The sequence below is a fragment of the Vicia villosa genome, unplaced genomic scaffold, assembly GCF_029867415.1.
Source record: "Vicia villosa cultivar HV-30 ecotype Madison, WI unplaced genomic scaffold, Vvil1.0 ctg.000587F_1_1, whole genome shotgun sequence".
Classification (NCBI taxonomy): domain Eukaryota; kingdom Viridiplantae; phylum Streptophyta; class Magnoliopsida; order Fabales; family Fabaceae; genus Vicia; species Vicia villosa.
This window is the reverse complement of record NW_026705268.1, coordinates 242,143-263,789: the sequence shown is the minus strand read 5'-3', so window position 1 is coordinate 263,789 and position 21,647 is coordinate 242,143. Positions and strand designations below refer to the sequence as shown.

General features: G+C 37.4%; 2 protein-coding genes across 2 annotated transcripts; both read right to left on the bottom strand.

Moving 5' to 3' along the window:
• Positions 1–317: 317 nt before the first annotated feature.
• Positions 318–2,111, bottom strand: LOC131629654 (3-ketoacyl-CoA synthase 19-like). Its single transcript, XM_058900438.1, has one exon. The coding sequence runs from the start codon at positions 2,020–2,022 to the stop codon at positions 568–570; it is 1,455 nt and encodes a 484-aa protein (XP_058756421.1). The 5' UTR covers positions 2,023–2,111; the 3' UTR covers positions 318–567.
• Positions 2,112–7,191: 5,080 nt separating this feature from the next.
• On the bottom strand, positions 7,192–8,028 carry LOC131629642 (uncharacterized). The gene is made up of 2 exons (XM_058900427.1): positions 7,674–8,028; positions 7,192–7,598 (listed from the first exon to the last, which is right to left on the bottom strand). Exons 1-2 carry the CDS (start codon positions 8,026–8,028, stop codon positions 7,192–7,194), a joined length of 762 nt encoding a protein of 253 aa, XP_058756410.1.
• Between the last annotated feature and the right edge of the window lie 13,619 nt (positions 8,029–21,647).

Below are 21,647 nucleotides of genomic sequence, written 5' to 3'. Positions count from 1 at the left end.
AAATAATCAACTTATTGTATCGAAAATTTAGAAAAATTTGTCATTTAAAAACACGTTCTTAAGAAACAATTCGTCAAGGGTTCGAACACAACTTTAAAAACGCAACAATATTCTTTTCAACGAGAATTTTACGGTTCATCTTGGTTCTCTTTAAATATATCAATTAATCTATTTAATTGCGCATAGTATATTCGATTTCTGTTAGCCCAACATCGGGGATTCTCGACAATTTCTAAATAAGAAAAAGAGAAGGTACTGACCAATACTATTTATAGTACACAGTAAAAAACAAGTTGTACAGAAATTTAGGACATGAACTTTATTTCATTAATCAATAGCACAATACACATGGTTCTAACTAAATAAAACACAACTATAATTATAATATCAATAAACATGAACTAGAACATCAAACATGATGTTAACCAATTAAGACAGTACTATGATAAAATCTTAAACATGAACTAGAACATCAAACATGGTGTTAACCAATTAAGACAGTACTATAATAATATCCTTAAACATTAACTAGAACAATTATTAATCTTTCTGGATGATCATCATCTTCTAATCAACCTTCAATCTGCTATGATCATACCTCACAAATCCAAGATAATCATCATGAATCCAATCATACTTCTCCTTAAATGGATTATTCAGTGAAGGTGGAGGATAACTTTCAATAGAATCTGTCCAAACATTTGTATCAGATAAATCTCTCATCACTTCCCAAACACAATTGTTACACTTGAAACCAGCTCCAAGACTAATCATCAAAATTCTATCACCTTTTTTCAGTCTCTTTTTGGCTTCCATATAACCTAAAACATACCATAATCCACCAGCAGAAGTATTACCCCAACGATGAAGTGCCATTCTAGCTGGTTCAAGATCATAATCATTCAATCTTAAACCCTTACCAATTCCATCAACCACTGCTTTACCACCAGGATGAACACAAAAATGTTGTATCCCAGTTTTTAAATTTATTCCACCTCCTAACACATTAAATACCGGTTTTTTATCCATTTTACTGCTGCGGCTAAAAAATACCGAACGAATATTTTCCAACCGAATTTTAATACCATTGCGTAGAGAAACTGCGAAAAACCGTACCAGTTCCCAAAGTGGGAGAATCTTTGGAACCATAGTCTGCAAATTTACTGTCAATGCTTTTGCTGCAGATTTGACAAGACTTTTGGTTAGTCGAAAACCTGCAAAACCTTCTTCATCTTCCACTTGTATGCAGCAACCGTAAGCTTCGTCGTCAGCGCCAAACTGTGTTCTCTCTATGTGTTTCAGTTTCAAGATAGCTTTGTTTTTCAGCGCCATATTGTTTGTGAATAGCATGGAACAACCACCTGAACGAAAAAGACAGTTAGATAACATCATTTCTTTGTGTTTCCCACAGTACCAATGAGAACCAAGAACTTCAGTGCTAACAACAATTCCTAAGGAGTTTTCATGTGTTTTGAAAAGCTGTTGCACAAGATCAATAGCCACAACACTTGCACTACACCCCATTCCTGCAAGATTGAACACTTTTACATCCTCTCTCATTTTGTATCTGTTTATTATTCTTGATGTGAGTGAAGGTATTGGTGAAAACAACGCGACATTAACAACAAGAATATCGATTTCCGAAGGAGAGAAACATGTTTTTTTGAAAAGGTTGTCGAGTGTGTCGAACATGATTTCATCTATTTCTTCGTACGTGTCTTTGAGAGTTGGACATGTTTCTCTTCCTTCAAGAACGATTTTTGGACAGTAAGTGTTTTCACCGATTCCGGAACTAACCATGGTTTTTAAGAGAAACCTGAATTCCTCTAAACCAAGGTTTTTGTTTCTGAGGACTATTCTTACACATGTATCTGTGTTGAGTCTTGTTTCTTCCTTTGGTTTGAAACACTCATAAGCTAACATGTAACATGATTGGTTTCTACGTTTAAGAATCAACTTAGAAAGTTGTAAAATGGAATAGAGTAATGAAAAAAAGCAAAAGATCTTTAAGAGATATTCCATGACTGGTAAACTATTTTTAGGGGAGAATATTTGTGATATGTTTGAAAGGCAAGTGTTTTGCTATAGTTGGCTACACACTCATTTTGATGTGCCAGATGCAAATGGATATATATTATATATAGCTTTAACAAGGTGATTGGTATTCTTATACGACAACTATAAGTACGTACTACTGATCATTATTCGATCATTCTAATTAAGAAACATGGGTTAAGAATTAGGTTTCTTTAAAAATCAGCATGGACCAGCCGGTTGAATCTATCCACCTCAAAATTGGATTCGAGGTAACTATTTGATGGAATATAATGGATTTACATGTTTTAAAAACTGGACCAAATCGATCGGTCAAATCGGTTGAATCGGAAACGGAAGAGTCATCCGTCTAGTTAATTTGTTGAATCAGATAAGCTATTGAATTAATGTGAATCAGTCAGAACTGGTCAAAATCGGTTAAAACGGGAGAATCGACGGTTTAAATGTTTGTCTTTTTTTTAGACAAAATTAAGCCATTTTGATAATTTTTTTAAAAATAAAATAAAAACATAAGTAGCTTTTATTCAAAATTTATTTGAAACAATTTTCTCTCCTTATAATTAAGTTTATAGGACAAGTTATTTTGTTATTTAGTTTAAGTTGCAAATAGATTTTGTTTAAAATTTATTTGAATTTGTATTTTGTATTTTTTTTTTAATGTGATGACTATTTTTAGAATTTGAATTTAAAGAATAAACTCGTGAAATTATGATATTTTGAAATTTTACAGGTGTCGTGATTTTTTAGAGACCGAGTCATCTGGTTTGACCGGTTTAATAACTATATAGTTTTGTTATACAGATCGGTTTATTCAATTGAGTTATTTAGTTTAATCAGGTTTAACCACGCGGTTCAACTAGAACTGTCAAATTGGGGCTGGCCCAATGGACCGGCCCATAAGCCCTATATTTTATCATGGACCGGGCCGCAAAAAAGTTTTAGAAAACATAACCCTATATTTTTGGGTCAGCCCACCTGGCCTATATTTTTCATGAGTCGGGCCGGACCGACCAAGCAGGCTTCGGCCTGGCCCATTAAAAATAAAATTTTAAAATAATTTTAGTTAATTTTGGAGAAAAATATTGAGCTAAGGTATAATTGCGTAAGTGTATTTCAATTGAAAAGGAAAAGTTAAAGAGAATGAAGATATGTTTCAAGATGATATGGTTAAGGAAATAACTTTGAGATAAAGAGAAATTTTGATAAGTATTAGAGATAATATTCAGTTTCTCTCTATTTTTACATAGATAACTTCGTGAGATTCGTATATATGGATGTTAATTTGATGAATATTTTAAATATCACTTAACTAAGTTTATCATTGTTCTCTTATGTTATGTAGATTTTATCCATTACATCTTTTTTATAAATTTAAAACTATAATATTGAAATAAAGGACTGACTGGCCCATCAGGCTGGCCCTCTGAGCCACATGGCCTATTAGCAACTGGGTCGAACTCATTTTTGACAGCCCATGAAATAATCAGTCCGACCCACTTCAGTCCCTTTATATGTTTTGGACCCCCGGGCCGAAGCGGGCTGGGCCAGGCCGACCCATCTGACAGCTCTAGGTTCAACCAGTGACCCAATGGTTTGACCAATGACTAAGTACATTCACCGGTTTGATGATCAGTCCGGTTTTTAAAACATTGGATTTACATCTTACTGCAGTGATATGAATCTTCTGATGCGGTGGAGAGACCGTTGGCCTGCAAAGTTAGCACTCCAACACTCAAGCCAATAAGAGAGTGAAAAATGGAGTTTGAATAAGAAATGATTGAATACTTGCAAAGTGGTACACTTTTCTCTTTTAATAAGAAAAGTGGTTGGCAAATGAACGCATGTGGTAAGGCACGAGACATGGACAACCAAAAAATTGATCTGGGCGGTAAGGAGAGTGCTCGGGAAAATGATTACTTGATCCTTGGGAGAAAATAGCGCACTGGCTATGCGACAAATGCTGCCCCACGTCATTATTTGGTTTACCTATTTAGGCCTTGTGGACGGCTCAAAACATGTGCCCCTCAAGCCCTTCTCTACTTTGCAAGGTGAAGGTTTGTGACACACATCTTTACTCGCCAATGGAACATGTGGATGTGGAAGTTCTAGAGGATTCGTTGTCATGCTTGGGAATGGATGACATGTCTACTTACACTAGTCAATAATGATGTTTCATCTACTTAAAGAAGATATGGTGACATACTTGGATGACAGGAAGGAGAATCATGATGCAAACAGTTAGATGAAATAAAGGAGATGATGTTTATCAACGCAGAGAGACAATCATCAAATAGAAAAATGAAGACTAGGGGAAAATCCAAATTTTATAGGAAAGTTAATCAAATATTAGCACTTCAGATTAAAGAGGAATATCAATCCAAGGATAGTTAGCACGCCGCTCATTGACATAAACACTCAAGTGTCCTAAATAGAGAAATCACCCCCTAAGCCTATAACATTATGTTGACGTGACAGTAGCAGGTATAAAAACGTTCTTAGGACAATGAAGTATTTAATGTTCTTGTTCCTCATTATCTTTCAACTGATTCTGAAGCGTTTCAGTTCCTTTTTACATCGGACCTCATCTTAGAGACTACTCTCCATCATTTAAGGCTTTTCTCAACACCTTTAGTGCCCAGTATAGCCTTGGATGCAACTGTTCTGGACTGGCCAAAAGGTCCAATTGACCAAGATCCAGTCCATCTCAAAACCACTATACCCAATCCAAAGTATAAAGTTAGTCCACGTGCAAATGGTAGTGTAAAATCTCTAATCTCCGATTTCAACATACTCATCTTGAATCTTGAACTGACTTGGATGTTGGAATGCTAACCTTGTAGGTCCACCAAGCGCCATCGTAAAGTAAATCAGAGCTACCGTTCAAGATTGACAGTTATTCAACAGTTATCCACTTGCCCTTGATCTAATTCACATATAACAATAATTATCACTTGAGTACAGGAATAACCCTATATGAAACATCGTATGAAATGAAGTGTAGGATACCTTTATGTTAGGCGGAAGTTGGAGTCAAAGGGATTCTAGAACCGGAGATAATCCAAGAGACCATGAAAAAGATAAGGGTCATTCAAGAAAGAATGAAGAAATCTCAATATGGGGAAAAGAGTTAGGTGGATCGATGTTGGATGCCTCTAGAATTTGATGAGTGAGATCAAGTGTTATTGAAGGTTACCCCTAAGCTAGGGATAAAGAGACCATTCAAGGCGAAGAAATTGAGTGTGATATATATTGGTCCTTACCAAATCATAAGTCGGGTAGGTGAATTAGCCTATCAGTTGATGTTGTCGCCTTCCCTATCTATATTTCATGATGTATTTCAGGTATCTCCACTTAAGAAATTTTTACCAGTCTTTTTCAATATATCCTTCTAGATACAAATGAAGTTTCAACATATCTCACCTATAAAAAACAACCTAGTCTCATTCTGGATAATAGAATCAATTCGCTAAGGAATAAGGATATTCCTCTAATAAAGGGGTTGTGGGAAAATTCGTACCCCGATGAAGTTACTGAGGAGCTGGAGTCGAAAATGCTGGAAATCTACCCTTATCATTAAGAGCGGAATTTTAATCAAGGAAGGGAGAGTGTAATATTCTTACTTTTCCAAACTCTAATTATGATGAGTAAAAATTATGAGTGAATTAAGTTAAACAAGTAAGTTTTAATGTTAATCTCATACGGTGGCAGTAAATTAGCCTTAATAACAAGGGAAATCATGTGTTTTCCATGGGGTATTATTTAATTCAATTATTATGTGCAAATCAAACATTTTCTCATTCATTTCCCACTTGCAAAACCAAAAATAGAGAGATCTAAGAGACGGAAAAGAGAGATGTAACCAAGGAGTGAGCGAGAAAATAGTAGGTTATTGATCAATATGAAAATTTACTTGCATGATAAGGTTGTATGATTCTTGAAGAAGAAACAAGTTGGAAAGCTTGGGTCATCAATCATCATTACCTTCATCACCTCGTCCTTATGACTTTAGGTCCTTTTTTGAGTAAGGTGGGGTTCCCTTTTAGGGTTTTCATTAGGTTGAGATAGTTCATTATATTCAATTGCATGTTGGGGTTAGGGGTGTAATCATGTTAATCGATGCATCCTTTAGATTGTTTCAGGGTATAATTGTATGTTTGATCATGTTGACATATGAAATTCTTGTTGTGTGCTTGTTAGAGTTGATTTCTATGCATTTTGGGCTGTATATGACGAGTATGGGAGGACAGATATGCTCGTAACCTGTGAAGAAAATGTAGGATTATCCTGACTCGGAGCAATCACGGCTAGTAATGTCCATTACGGGATAGCCAAAGTGATCTCTAATTTTTGTATGGGAATGGTTTTCCTGGGGGGATTACGGGTCATAATGCCCGTTAAGGCCAGGTTGTAATCACCTTTAATCTATCCCTTTCTCAATTCCTTTTTAAACCTAGTTTGTGTTTTGATTGACTATTATTTTTCCATGCTTATAGGAGATGCCTTGTAGCTAAAAGAATCAAATTAACATGTAATTCACCTAAATTAAGTAGTGATATTAATTAAACAAAATGCATAGAAAATCCCTTAATTCATATTCTTCAACCAAAGCTGACAACGCCAACTCCATCCCTCAAACGGATAAGGTGTTCAGTCTTGACATCCTTCATCAGAACATCTGCAAGTTTCTTCTGGTTGCTACAGTGTGCAACTTCTGATACTCCATTTAGAAATGCAGATTTCTCCTTGAAAACCCATCTAACGTTGATGGTTTTCTTCTCCTTTGGAAGCTTAGTTAACTTCCAAGTCTTGTTTCCTTCTAAAGCCTCAAGTTCTTCTTTTATGGCATTCAGCCAACCTTTCTTCTCGAGTGCTTCTTCAATACCCAATAGTTCAGAATCTCCTTCTGATTCTGGAACCATATCTCCTTCTTGATTTTCTTTGGAAGTTTGACTACCACCAGAAGTTCCACCTTTGTTAACTTCTGGGTCTTGTTCAAAACCACCACCTTTAGAAGTTGGATCGCCTTAAGAATCTCTGCCTTCAGAAGTTACAACTTCATAATCTTTTCTTTCAGAATCATGACCACCGTCAGAAGCTGGACTACCTTCAGAAGCTCCGCCTTCAGAAGTTCCACCTTCAACGTTCATGATTAACACCAGAAACATGATCATCTTTAGAAGCTTGTCCTCCAGAACCTATGTCTTCAGAGTTTTTCCTTCCAGAAGCATGACCACCACCAGATTCTTGATCATCATCAAAATCTGGATCAGAATCAGATTCACCATCTAACTCATATTTAGAGTCTCCAGAAGATTCTTCATCTTCTGACTCTAAATCTTCTTCAGAACTATCAAGTTCTGAATCATCTTCAGAAGCAGAATCTTCTTCAGATTCTGACTCATCTTCTAATTCTCCTTCAGACTCAGAATCACCTTCGGATTCTGACTTGTCTTCAGCTTCAGAGTCATCTTCTAACTCTGACTCATCTTCAGAAACCTCAGATTCTGAATCTTCTCCAAAATCTTCAGAGTCATCTTCTGATTCTGAATCATATAAAAATACTCCTTCAGAATATTCAGAGTTATCTTCTTCCCCTTCAGAATCAGGAAACTACAAACTCACAGGTTCCTCATCAGATTCATTAGCCATTAATAGCACAGGTTCATCATCAGAATCTCCTCTGGCTATTTTCGCTTCTTCTTTGTTTGACCAACAATCTTTAGCAAAGTGGCCAAACCTATTACAACAGTAACATTGAACCATTCTCTTGTCATACTTCTCCTTTCCCTTATGATGTTTCTCCTCATCAGAATAGAAGACTTCTGACTTCTGCGACCTACCATGTTTTTTCAGCTTCTCGTCCTTCTTGGCAAAAGAAGCCTTCAGAGCCTGCTCAACTTCCCTCTCAGAAGTTCTTTCAGTCAGACGCAACTCTTGCTCCTCTAGACTACTTTGCAGCTCTTCTATTCTCATGGTGTCCAGATCCTTAGAATGTTCAATGGCTACATGTTTACAGTGATTTCCGGTAAACAACCGCTAGTCTTCCAAACTATAATAAATATGATTTGGTTACTCGCAGGATCGACTAGATTGATCCTAGGACACATAGTCAAAAAGATTGTTATCAATGTTTATTCGAACCATATTCATGATTCGTCTTCTTCAATAAGCGTTGTTCGATTAAAGAACAAATAATCTTGATAATCATTTTGTTATATGTAAGTGTGACTTCAACGAAAAGATAAGTAACATAGCATATGAAACTAAAAGGACTATTAAAACGTAAAGAATCTTAAAATGCAGAAACGTTAAAGACTTTGAAAGTAAACAACATGAAAGTAATTCGAAAGTAAATGGCATTAAAGTAAAGATACAGAAATGTAAATGGCAAGAAGTAAACGGAATGCAGTAATTCTAAAAGATATTTGAAAACGAAAGATAATACACATGTATTAAAATGGTGGTGTCATACGTACATTTTCTCAGCGAACTCTTTCTCTTAACGCTTGATACTTGAGTAAATATGTGAGTGATTTGTACAAAATGAACACACAGAATCCTAACATTAAGACTCCTATTTATACTAGTTTCGACCTTAACGGTCCTACACTAATCTGCTGGCACGTCTCTCATAAGAACTTCCAGCGATGCCATCTGTTACTTGGACAGTTACGAAACCGTCTTCGAATTTCAAATCTTCCCGCCTGAGTCCGTCTTCGACGCGTGGCAGTGTATTTAAAACACTACGAAAACACGCTAAGTAGTAATACTTGAATATATTTATAAATTTTGTCTAAGTCCCCGAAGACACATACTTTCACTAGCTTTCAGTATTCATTATCTTCATATCGAACTTAGAAATCTTTATTCTCGAAGCATGACCATCAGTAGCCATTCTTTTACTTTTTAAGGGATGGCCATCAGTAACCATCTTTCCTTCGATTTTCCACTTTTTCGAAGGACAAATACTATAAAACGAAATCTTCAGCTAACAAATTGCCCCCAATAAATGCCTGTTTCGAGAATCAACAGAAATAGGCGTTTCTTGTTATCATAAGATTTCGTTTCTTATTGATCTTTGAGAGTTCCAAGACTGCTGACTAACGTCATAATCATTGATGACCCTGTTTCCGAAACGTCTTGTCATTTTCAAAGATGTCTTCTCATAACTTACATTCCCACGTTTTAACCTTACTTCTTGATCATTACTCCTACATACTAGGAGTGAAGCTAACTTATTCGACCGCCGTTGGATTAAATCACCAGCCGCCACGTGTTCTTTGGGTTTTACCCAAAAGATTTAAAAAGGGTTTCCGTTAAACCTTTAAATACTTGGTCTTGCACCTCTATACAACCTTTCATTCCTATTTCTTCATCTTCTTCAACGAAACCAAACATCTTCAATCTTTTCAAAATCTTGCTCTCTTAATCAAAAATTTCTCTATGGCTTCATCTTCAAATGTTCTTCAACCTGCTCTGAAGCTCCAATCAACAACACGGTCTGGGGAACAAGAGCACGTTCAAAACCCTAACACCGAAGAAATACGCGCTATTTACGCTTCCCAGGTAATCATTCCCTTTGAACTTTCTGGAAAATCTCTCGCTTTTATGGGTCCGTTATCAGGTGAAAATATCCCATCTCTGAATAGATTCTTCCCTGCTTATTACAAGACTAGACCATTAGTTAGCAAAATTAAGATAGATGAAGATGGCTGTTCTCCCTCAGGAAAATCTGCTAACATTGAAGAAACTTCAATTGTAACCCCTTTAGCTTTAACGAAAATTAGGTTAAACTATATGACCAACTCTGTAAAAGTGTTTAGGTCAATTCCTTTAGCCAAAGATCCTGATTTGTACTATGCCTGGTTAGAAAAAGTAGAGAAACAGAAAGAATCCTTCTGGAAATCGTTAGGAATATACAATTTGATTCAACTGTCAAAAACAAGTTGAGAATATAACCAACCCATGTTAGTAGCAGCGGTTCACTTTTGGGATGCTTCTCACAACACTTTCCATCTCCCATGTGGAATGGTTACCCCTACTCTTTTCGATGTGGCTGCGATTACAGGACTTCGACCAACTGGGGAAACCTTCGATCCCAATGAAATGGATAATGATACTATTGGTTTTAATGACTCGCAAGTCACTTATACTGCATTCATCCAGAAGCACCATATCACCACCGAAACGGCAGTATCCGATGAAGAGCATATTGCTTTCCTAGCGCTATGGCTTTCACGATGTGCCTTCTGCTCAAGATCTATACAAGTTGCAAAGAGGTACCTTTGCATGGCTAATCAGTTGCATGCTGGAAAAAAGCTCAACCTCAGCCAACTGCTTTTAGGGTCTCTTTATGAAAACCTCAGCGAAGCTGCAAACCTTACCAAGAATTTCAAATCTGGTAGTTTACTTTACGCTGGTCCTTTCTGGCTATTACAACTGTGGCTTAATGCTACATTCGAAACTCATCTTCCCTTTCGAGGAAACGTCAATGAGGAGGATAGCAAAATCAAAAATCGAACTATAGAAGGGACCAGGTTAGCTTACCTAACTCCAAAAGAAGAAATTGGAAAGCTTCGTGAACACTTTCTGGCGTATTCAATGATGTTTGCCCGGCGTAACCAGTTCGATCCTTCCATGGCCCCATTTGTACACAGAACAATAGGTCCCGAATGGTTTACTCGAAAATTCCCATCAACATCTCATGATCAACAAACTGAGTCTATGGAAATTTGGGAAGCCTTTCTGACTCCAAGGTTATTTTCCCATCGCCTTCGACCATCAAAAGGTCAATGTATTCTCATGTGTTATCAACCAAATTTGGTCTCGAGACAGTTTGGGTTGGTTCAAATAAAACCCAAATGCTTATATGAGAAAAGGAGCCATATGTGTTTCCATACCTTGTACTTGACTGAAGAAGAATGTGAAACAAAAATCAACAAATACGTTGGCACCACCAATCTTTCTCCTATTCCTTTCGAACCTGCTTTTTACTCTACACAAGATTTTCATCAATGGTGGACGGATTATTATCGCTCTCAAATCTTTGATGCTGATAGCCTTGCTCAAGAACTAACTGCAGCTTTTACTGATGTGCAGGAGAGTTTTCAAAAAGGTACTTCAACTCATATTAAAGAAATCCAAGCTTTTCAAAAATTCTTTGAAACTATCTACAGGCCTGATGATCTTAGTCGGACCGTTCGTGAGGCTGCAGTCATTTTGCGCGAAAAGTTTTCCGCCAAACTGGATAAGTTGAAATTGCCCTCGTATGTTCGACCAGAACTACGTTATGAAGTGGCTTTCAAACTTAATCCTCCAAAATTCCTCCACTACCAAGTGCTGATTTTGGTGTGGCTCTAAGTCCTCCTTTCCCAGACTGGTTCGTGTGTGGGAATGCTCTCAAAATTCTTCGAGAGAGTACCAAAAAACGCGCTGAACGAGTGGTTCCGACTAAGCATACCTTGGATACTTTCAAAGGACATCTTCATATAGATCTTAAACATGTTCGTGTCCTGACTCCAATATCTGAAGGTTTGGATTAAGACAATCTTTTCGACTGACTTTTCTTTTCTTTGCTAATATACTGATTTCAGTTTCAACTACAGCTGTTGCACGAAGGAGGAAGATTAAGGAAGCTTCTGCCCAAAAAGACTCTGGGACATCTAAGAGCAACAAACCAAGTGAGAGTGATTCTATCGTCACTGACAAGAAGCCCACGGTACATACTCATCTCATATTCTTAATCTTGTACAATCTGTGAATAGTACTCATCTTTCTTATCTTCTATTTGCCAGAGCTCGAAACCCCCAACAGGTTCGAAGCGGAAAGCTTCTTCGACAGCTGCCTCAGATGGCGAAGATAAATCCCCTCCTCAAACTAGACAAGGACACAAGAAGAAGCACAAAGCTGTTACTCCTTCAAGAAAAGGGAAAAGGATAAGTCCCTCTAAAGCTGCTTCTCCTGGCGATAAGGCGTCCTCTGAAGAGTCTCCTTTGAAAACTGCTAGTAATGCTTTCGTTGTGGAAAGTCATAATTCAAGTCTAGACAATATCCCAACCAAGGTATTTGGGTTTCTCCTCACATATTATCTTGTGATTTTAACTAAATAATTGCACTGACATTTTTACCTTGTTATTGCAGGATGATGCTGGCACTGCCACTTCAGGTTTTAAGGATCATGGCCTTACCATTAATGTTGACAAACTTTACGGTAATTGTCAAACTTTAACTTTCGTCAACTAAACCCCTCAAAGGCTTATCTTTATGATTAACTTTGCTCCGTTTAATACAGATACTTCTCAAAACAAAACTCATGTTCTCTCACCAGTCTTCGAAGATGTTAGGCCAATCGCCACCATATTGCCTAATGAACCAGTCGAAGAAAGCCAATTCACTGACGAATCCCCACCTACTCATCAAGACAAAATTTTGGAAGAAGATCACCCATTCTCGGGCAGCGACAATGAACCCACAATCACATGACAGCGAAGATACTGCGTCGGAGAAAGATGCTATGGAAGAGACTTCTCAACAAGAAAAACAAGATCCTCAAGGAACTTCGACTCTTGATACAAAAAACATTCCTGAGACAACTTCGACGCTTGCCCCTGCGAAGCCTACTCCTTCGGAGCTGGAACAACTTAAGCAAAATGATCCTCTTAGTTTCTTAAAGGCTATCATGAATGTGAATACTTCTTCGTCTTCGGAACTTGATGTCTCTCCAGCTGTAACTGTAGAATCTAGCGACAAAGAAGATATTCCTAGCCTCCTCCGACAAATAAAAGAGAGATTCTTTGGGGTCAATCTTGTGGATGTTCTCAACCGGGAACCTATTAAGAGTCACAACTTAAATCAACTTCTAAAGAAAGTAGATTTGCTTCAAGTTTCCACAGAAGTTTCAGAGGTAATTGTTCTGCTAGGCTCTCTACTTGAGCAACTCCAGGCCAACATTCTTCGAAAGCAAAATGTCGAAAAAGAGCTATCTGGGACAATGGCCTCTCATGACTTTTCATGGAATTTTGCTGTGGACGCAACGAAACAAGGTGAGGCCCTCAAGCTTAAGCATTCAAAAAATCAGAAGGCCTTTGATGATTATGAGAAGAATATCAACTCCTGGAAACAAGAGATAAAAGTACTCGAGGACAAGATAAAGGAAGCTGAACGTTGTCAGGCAGCCATTGTCATACCCTAATTTTTGACCCCCCTGAGATGATATATCTTCAGGATTTTTCATCAGGTCAAGACAAGTACCCAGAGCAGTCACTTCTCCATCTGGTATCTAATCGAGGATGCTCAAAGACAAGAAAGCTCAGGCAAAGGATCAATCAATACAAGGATTAGTCCCTAATACAATCATGAGGCTCAAGAACTTCATTTTTCTCATCTATGATTGATTAGACATCCAGTCATCTGAGTACAGGTTTACTGAGGTCACCAGACTAGGGTTTTGAGTCTATCAAGGACTGAAATCAGGGATCACATTTGGGAAACCCTAAAAAACCTCAGGGGATCATTCAAAGACATCAATCATCTTCAAATATCTCATACTACAAGGTCTACTGGACATCACACTTCAATTCAAAGTCTACAGTCATTATTTTCACATGGTCGACAAATTAGGGTTTTGACCTAATTCACCAAGATAGTGGACTTTTAATCAGGGCATGAATCCAAAACTCAAGACATGATTCAAGAATCTCTACTACCTCAATATAATCCATTTACATCATTCATTTGAGGAGAAGATCTTGTTTCTACACAAAAGCCCAAAAATTCACTTTGTCAGGAAAAAGTCAACTGTGAAGGATCATCATTGACTTTTAAGGTTTTTGGTCAAAAAATGACTTTCAAAGATCAATATCATCAATATATGGATGTCAAAGTCATTTGACCAAAGAAATTCAAAGAAATTCATCAAGGAGCAAAAAGTCGGGAATTAGGGTTTTTTGAGGGCATTATGGGAACTCAAAATTTCACCTACACAACTCAAAAAACTTCCAACATGAAAGTTGTAGATCTTGCAAAATAAAACAACATCTTACAGAGGAACTTTTTTCAAAAGATCAACCATTTAAGGGTTTTGAAAATTTTGAAGTTTAGGTCATAAACACTTAGAAATTTTTCTAAGTGTTTTAACCTAGTTTTCATCCAACTTTGGGCTCATTTTTCACAAATTTCCCAAATGATTCTGAAGAATACATAAACTAATGATTTGAAGTAGATGTTTAGGGCTTTCCAAATTGTGTTCAACCTTCTCCAAATTCAATTTGAGCTAGGAGTTATGCTTGTTCAAAGTTGGCCTCATGAAGTAAAATTATAGGTCATGTGCAAATTGGAACTTTGCAATTTTGTGCATTTTGCTTCACTAATGGATGCTACACGACCCATAACATGTCTGAAACCATGCCATGCATTCATTTTCACCATGCCATAAGAATTGAAGAAGATTCTAAAAAACAAGAACATGTGATTATGTAATGATTACTTTTGTGAATTTATGGCAAATTGATGAATCACCCAAGGAATCTTCTCATCAACCAATTGGAGCTCACTTTGCATCTGAAATGTCCCCTAAGATCAGATAGAATCAATGGATAGGGGAAGCTAGCCCGAAAATGCATCATTGCATTTTGGAGATTCCTTGAATTTCTTCATGGCTAAGAAACCAAAACTCTCCCATTAAGCAAGCTCACACTCTCACTCAGTACTGAACCAATTGCCTATAAATAGAGGCCTCATTCTCATTCAAAAAACACACCAAAGCAACAGAATTCTTGCTTTCTCTTTTCTTTCTTCATACTTAGTTTTTTCAAAGGTCCTTTGGCAAGAAGACTCGGATTCTTCAAACCAAAGCTCTCTCTTTGAAAATAAGTATTCAAACACATTGAGGGAGGCATTTAGGAGTGATCCAAACCTCTGGAACACTTCTGGGCGTGGAGAATCATCACCTTCACCTCTCATTTGGAGCACTTGCAGTTGGAGGACCATGGAGTGATTCAGAAGTTTTCAAGTCAAGCCAATCATCCAGACACACTCCTCAGGTCATAGTGAAGCTAACCAGATGGCTGCAGCTCATCTGTAACTCAAGATTCAACAACCTCCATGTCCACTTGAAGCTCAAATCGAGGGAGGTCCATAGAACAATTCAGAAGGATTCAGGCTACAATAAGCATCCAGTTAGCATCATTGAGTCTCAGGGAAGCTATTGAGATCATTCATTCAAGCCCAGGTGTTCTCCATCATCCTCACGACCTCCATTTTCAGAGGTAAGTTTCTGAACCTCACCTCTCTAATTTAAGCACTCTTTGTGAAATAGCTCGATTCTATCTTGTCCAGCATCATCAGAGGATTGAAAACCCTCTATCATCATCCATTTATCTTTCAGTATAGTCATTTAATTTGATTTTGAAATTTTAGGGTTCTTCACGATTTCTGGTAAATTAGTTAGATGTAGTTAATATTAATCCATGTTAGTTACATATTCAAAATCGTGAGTGAATTTAGAGCAAGTTTCATGTTTACATCGTTGCAAATGGTTGAGAAACGAGTAAGTTCAGAAATTCAAAAATGGAGAGCTTGAGGTTGAAGACGAAGATGGTGAAGCGCGCCATTTTTGAAATCTCAGGGCAAAGTTTATTTTATTTTGAGTGATAGGCGTTTTATAAACGACTGAACAACTTGCCCCAGTGGCCACACATGCGCTCTTAGTCTCCTCATGCCCAAAGTCTGGGGTTCGAATCCCCCTCGCCCCAGACTTTTTGTTTCTTTTATTTTTCAAAGATTTACAACTTGTTTTGAAACATAATCAAATGGATGCAAGTTACTAACACCGAGCGCGCCTTGGCCCAGTGGTATAATTTTGAGTTGGTGACTTCAAGGGCGTGGGTTCAAACCCTCCAAGGGCCAAAACTATTTTTTTTAACACTAATTTCTTTCATTTTTCTCACAAACTTCACACAATTAATTCACTCATCAAATTAAATCATTTTCACTTCATTTTTCACACACTTATCATTTAATATATCTATTTTGTGAATAATCAAAAAAATCATAAAAATATTATTTATTTCATATATTTTTATTAGGTTTAAAATAGTATGTTTTAAGTGTTTTCTTAAATACTTTAAATACATATATTCACTTTGTTTTAACCTAATCATTTTGTAAATAAAGTTTATGATAAAACCCTAATTGTTTAGGTCTTAATTAAGGAAAAATCTTTATTTTTACTTTAATTAAGTTGACTTTTGTCAATTCTCAAAACTGTTTTCAATCTCTGATTAAATCAAATGATTAAGGTTTTCAAACAACAAAACCTTGTATCATTCCAAATCATTTTCAAATTGCTTCTACACCAGTACTGTAAAGTACTGGGCCTCTAATAGAGTGTAAGTCCCAAAAACCTTCTCTTCTTAGCTTGTTTTCAAAACTGTATTTTCAAAATCTTCTTTCTGTTTTCAAAACATTCTTCTGGTATTTGAAGGGCATTATTCCCGGTGAAACCCTTCAGATACCTATGTGACTTTTGTCCATCTTCACTTCTTCTGTTTTCAAAAATCATTAACTGTTTATCATAAATACATTCAACTGTTATCCACCAATTACTGTTGAGGCTCTGTACATACTTCTTCAAAGGCCTCCACTCCATCCAGGTTAGGTTTTACAAGCTTTCAATTTACAGTCTTTGTTTAAATTACTGTCAAATATAAACTGTGCATGTATACATATATTTGTTTAGAACTACGTCTGAGTGTAAACCTTAGGACAGTTAAACTATATATATATATATATATATATTATAGGAATATGACCTAGGATTGAGAATGTCTTCCCGGTGAAGGCTCTTTCCTAATTAGAGATCTGTAGTTCAAACCCCCAAGATGAATTATTCCCGGTGAAACATCTTGGTAAAAACCTTAGAATCCAAAAATAATAGGGCACATCCACCCAAAGAGGAATTATTCCCGGTGAAACCTCTTACCCATTTGCTTAGAGCCAAAATAAGTTCAAAACCACATAGCTTTCTCTTGTGCTATAACAAGGACCCTTGATTAGCCTCCTCTTGGGCTTTGTACAAGGACCCACAGGCTTCTTAAAAGCATTTCCAGCTTCCTCTTGAGCTTGTATACAAGGACCCATCAGGTTTCTTACAAACATAGGAACAGGTCTTTAGTCACCTTTTAGCCTACCCTGGTGAGTTTCTTCCAATTTAAACCAGACTTTAAACAAGCTAAGTTTGTCTCAATTTTACATTGAGTACATATTTTGGAATGAGAGACATGGACAGTCTCTGTCACCCTTATCTTCATCAATCTTCCTTAGCAGAGTCTAGGATCCATGTTTTGATCATCCTCAGCATTGAGTCAGCCTTCATCTTGGGCTTTAAACAAGAAGTCTCCACTAGATAATCTTTCTGCCAATCTTTTCATCCTTTAATAATTAATGGAGTGCTACCCAAATCAATCATTTTCAATAAAATTCCCTGGAAAGGGTTAGCCTCCAACACATCTTTCATGTTAACAAAAACCCCTGGAAAGGGTTAGCCTCCAAAAGTCAGTTAACTAATAAATAAAGATTCATTTCTCTTAGGAGATAATTTCCCCAAAAAAAGAGTCAAAACCCCTGGAAAGGGTCAGTCTCCAAAAAAACATGATAAAGTCAGTCTTTCACAGACAATTCTACCAGCTGAGTCAAAATCCCTGGAAAGGGTTAGCTTCCAAAGAAAAACAGTCTTTTTTAATCTCCAGTAGAGTCAAAATCAACAAAAATAGTTAGCCTCAACCTTGGGCTTCATACAAGGCACCCAAATAATAAAAACTCCCCTGTCAAGAGTCAGCCTCAACCTTGGGCATTATACAAGGCGGATAATAGAGTCTCCCCCAGTGAGTTCTTTATCATTCAGTAGCCACAACCTTGGGCGTTGTACAAGGCAGTTCAAACCATACTTTCATGTGTCAAAGATTCCTAACATTTAGGATCTTTTCCCCATAGAATCATCCATACTCAGTTCATTAAAGAGTCTGCCACAACCTTGGGCTTTGTACAAGGCAGAAAATAATGTTTTCCCTAGCTAGAGTCAGCCACAACCTTGGGCTTTGTACAAGGCACACAAAAATAGAGTCATAGTCTAAAAAACCCAATTTCCTCAGCAGTTAGCCACAACCTTAGGCTTTGTACAAGGCACACAAATAGAGTCTCCCTAAGTAGAGTCAGCCTCAATTCTGGGCTTTGTACAGAACACCAAATAAATCCATCAAAATAAACACTCTCCAAATAGAGTCAGCCTCAATTCTGGGCTTTGTACAGAACACAAAAATACCCTGTAATTAATCCCCAGTGGAGTCATCTCCCAGAGTCAAATAATTAATAAATCAAATCAAAAAGCCTCAAGCTTGGGCCTCATACAAGCCAGCTAAAGTCAAATCTTTTATACAGTAGATAGACATAGCTTATCTCTATAGAGAGATATTTTTACTACTCTACCACATTCAAACAAACAAACATTACATTTCATTTCAATTTTAATCAAGTCTCCCATTTAGGATTTTGATAGGCATGAGCTGGCAGTAAAATCCAGACATGTGGTAACTTTCCCTAATTTGGATGAGCATCTTTCTTTCATTTAAGAGGCATCTGACTGGCATACTTGCACACACAAGTAAGGTCCCCCTCTTGAATGAAATGAATTCAGTTATTCTGTCACTCCTTTAAATGTTTGTGGTAGAATAGTACAAATACCTCTCTGTAAAGATGATTTCATGTCTCTTTACTGTAAACAGAGATTTAATTCAAGCTTCAACCTTGAGCTTCAAGCAAGGCACCAAAAACATTAATTTCCCTAGTTAGTTCCCCGAACTACATTAAGCTCTGACTTCCACTAGGGATATGTAGGCATGAGGTTCACAAGGAATCTCAGCGAGCTAATAAAATACCAAAAATAGTCAGTTTGTATGTCTGTCTGTCTCTCTTTAATCAATTCAATTCCTTCTCCTAACACAAAGGAGAAACTTTCCCAATCATTAGCAGTAAACACAATCACAATGACACAGAGAAGGTTCCTGTAGAGTACTACAGATATGTAGGGTGTTTAAACACTTCCCTATGTATAACCGACCCCCCGGACTCCAGAATTTCTAGTCTAGGTGAAATCCCCACACTTAGCAAACTCCTAGGGTTTAGTTGAGATCTTTTTTCCCCTTTCCTACTCGTAGGACAAATAAGAAAGTTCGTGTGATATCGTAGGAAGAACTGAAACAAAATTCATCCCACCACGGGCGCATTCTCCTTCCAAATTTCGCGTGAAGGGTCTAGCGTGTCGTCCTCCCAAGTGAAACGGGGAGGTAAAGAAAACGACACCACAGCCATACAAAAATCCAACCAACAGGATTTGCTCGAAGTGGTGCAGTCGGGAATTAAACATTTCGAGACTGCACAGAAATTAGTGCCAGAGATCGAAAGATTGAAGAAACAACGGGCACTAATTGAACTTCGTATGTCTTCGTGGGAGACTCAATACTTGAAGATCAAAAAGGATCTCCCTGAGGATTTTAACTAGCTGTTTCCAATCCTGTTACTTGTTGCATTTTCGTTTTGTAATCGAAACTATTGTAGAAACATCTATTTGTATGCTTGACTCCTATTTTCTTCGTTCATATCTATAATGTTTGCCAGCACTATTTTAGCGAATCTTTAAATTTCTGCCAAAATATATCTTTAGATTTTCTACAGTGCTTTTATTTAATGCAACGTGTAGAACCTGAACATCTTTCGCAGCATCCTTGCCTCTAGACTTGACGTTTCCACTTCTCTAGCCATAATCATTATTGAATAGTGACGTCACTTTCTCCAAAACATCAATTTAAGACGTGCGTGCATCAGTTTCATGATTACTTCTCAACTTCCAAGGGCGGGAAACGGCGGAAGCCATAACTTCTCTCTTTGGAAAACCAACCGCAGTCCAATCAATCATTAACAATTTAAAACCCACCCTTCAGTATCTCCAGTCTATATAAAGGGTCTAATATTGCCTTCACTTCTTCATTCATGCGCTTTCTCTCCAAACCAAACACAGAAAAAGAAAACACACAACTTCTTTCTCAAAACACCTTTCTTTTCCTTGCAATGGCTGAAACTCTTTCCTTTAATGACATCAAAGCCCTCATCAAGGGTGAGTTCAGACTCTAAGGATGAACTTGTTCGTAACTTCATTAATATCGAAACCCTCTTTGTCAACCAAGAACTGGACTTCTACTTTGAAGAAGTCCTGGAGGGTGCTATCTACCCCAACATGGTGGCAGAATTCTGGATGAATGCGTCTTTACGCATAGATCCTAAAGGTAGGACCACCATTGATTCTGAAATTCGACATGCTCGTCTTAGCATCACTCCTACCACTATTGCCAACCTGATCAGATGCAATAACTCTGGGGCCACTTTTGATGACAATAGTTTCAGCATGACTACCCATCTCATGTTGAGAACTCTTATGGACAACGATCGCTTCAGTGCCAAAGTCATCAGGATCTGGCACCAGATGCTCGTGGGAAACTTCCAACCTCGGAGGATCGATGAAAACAACATCATGGTTGAAGACTTGGAGTTTATCCTCTATGGTCTTCGAGGGAGGAAAATTAACATTCCTTTGATGATCTTTAAAGGACTTGTTAAAGCTGTCTCTATCGGTGTTGACCGTCGAGAGAGTGTGACCTGTCTTCCATACGGGAGACTCCTCAGTTACATTTTCCTTAAAAAAGGTGTAGTGAGGAGGATGCGCGATTCTGGAGCCAGGGATATGTTCGAAGCTGAACCCTCGCCTGTGCTGTCCTTGGAAGGTTTAGACCAAAGGATTAACTAGCAAGTTTTTACCTTAGGTTTTTTATGCCTTCTTTTTTTTTTTTTGTAATCTCAGATCCTGTTCTTTGGATCCTTTTGTAATGCATGTACTTCTATGCTTTAAATGAAAAAATATTTTGGTGTCTTCTTAGACTCTTTTCCTTCCATTTAACAATTTATTCTGATTGTAAAGCCATTTTGACCAATGTGGCGTATATGTTTTGACACATGCCTGACCATTTTGGCTTTTCGTAGTACCTTGAGTATCTATGTTTTTGCAATCTTTACTTCGTACATACTTGGTTTATATCTCTTCAAATATTTCCCGTTTACTCTTAAGATCCTACGATCTTCTGCTAACTCTTCAATTTCGTAAGCATTGTTCGAGAATATTTTTAAGATTCGAAAGGGTCCTTCCCAATGTGGGGACCATTTACCAAGTGCCTGATTCTTTCGATCTATAGGTAAAATAACTTTCCAAACTAAGTCATTATTAACAAAAGTTTTACCTTTCACCTTTTTATTATATGCTCTGGACACTCTTTCCTTTTGCCTTTTTATCATTTCCAGTGCTCGAAGTCTGTGTTCGTCCAAATCTACTAACTCATTCATCATTAACTCCCAGTATACGTTGGGAGGAATGTCTGCTTGTCTTTGTATTCTTACCGTTGCAAACATATCTCAATTGGGAGTACTGCATCATGTCCAAACGTCAACTGAAAAGGAGTTGTATTTGTAGCTTCTTTTGGAGATGTTCGACA

What these genes read in the sequence shown, in the direction of transcription:
- LOC131629642 (XM_058900427.1), bottom strand. Translation starts at nt 8,028, where the DNA reads ATGAGAATAGAAGAGCTGCAAAGTAGTCTAGAGGAGCAAGAGTTGCGT. An exon ending in ATCTGATGAGGAACCTGTGA is followed by an intron (nt 7,599 to 7,673) that starts GTTTGTAGTTTC and finishes TATATGATTCAG; the next exon opens with AATCAGAAGATGACTCTGAA.
- LOC131629654 (XM_058900438.1), bottom strand. Translation starts at nt 2,022, where the DNA reads ATGGAATATCTCTTAAAGATCTTTTGCTTTTTTTCATTACTCTATTCC.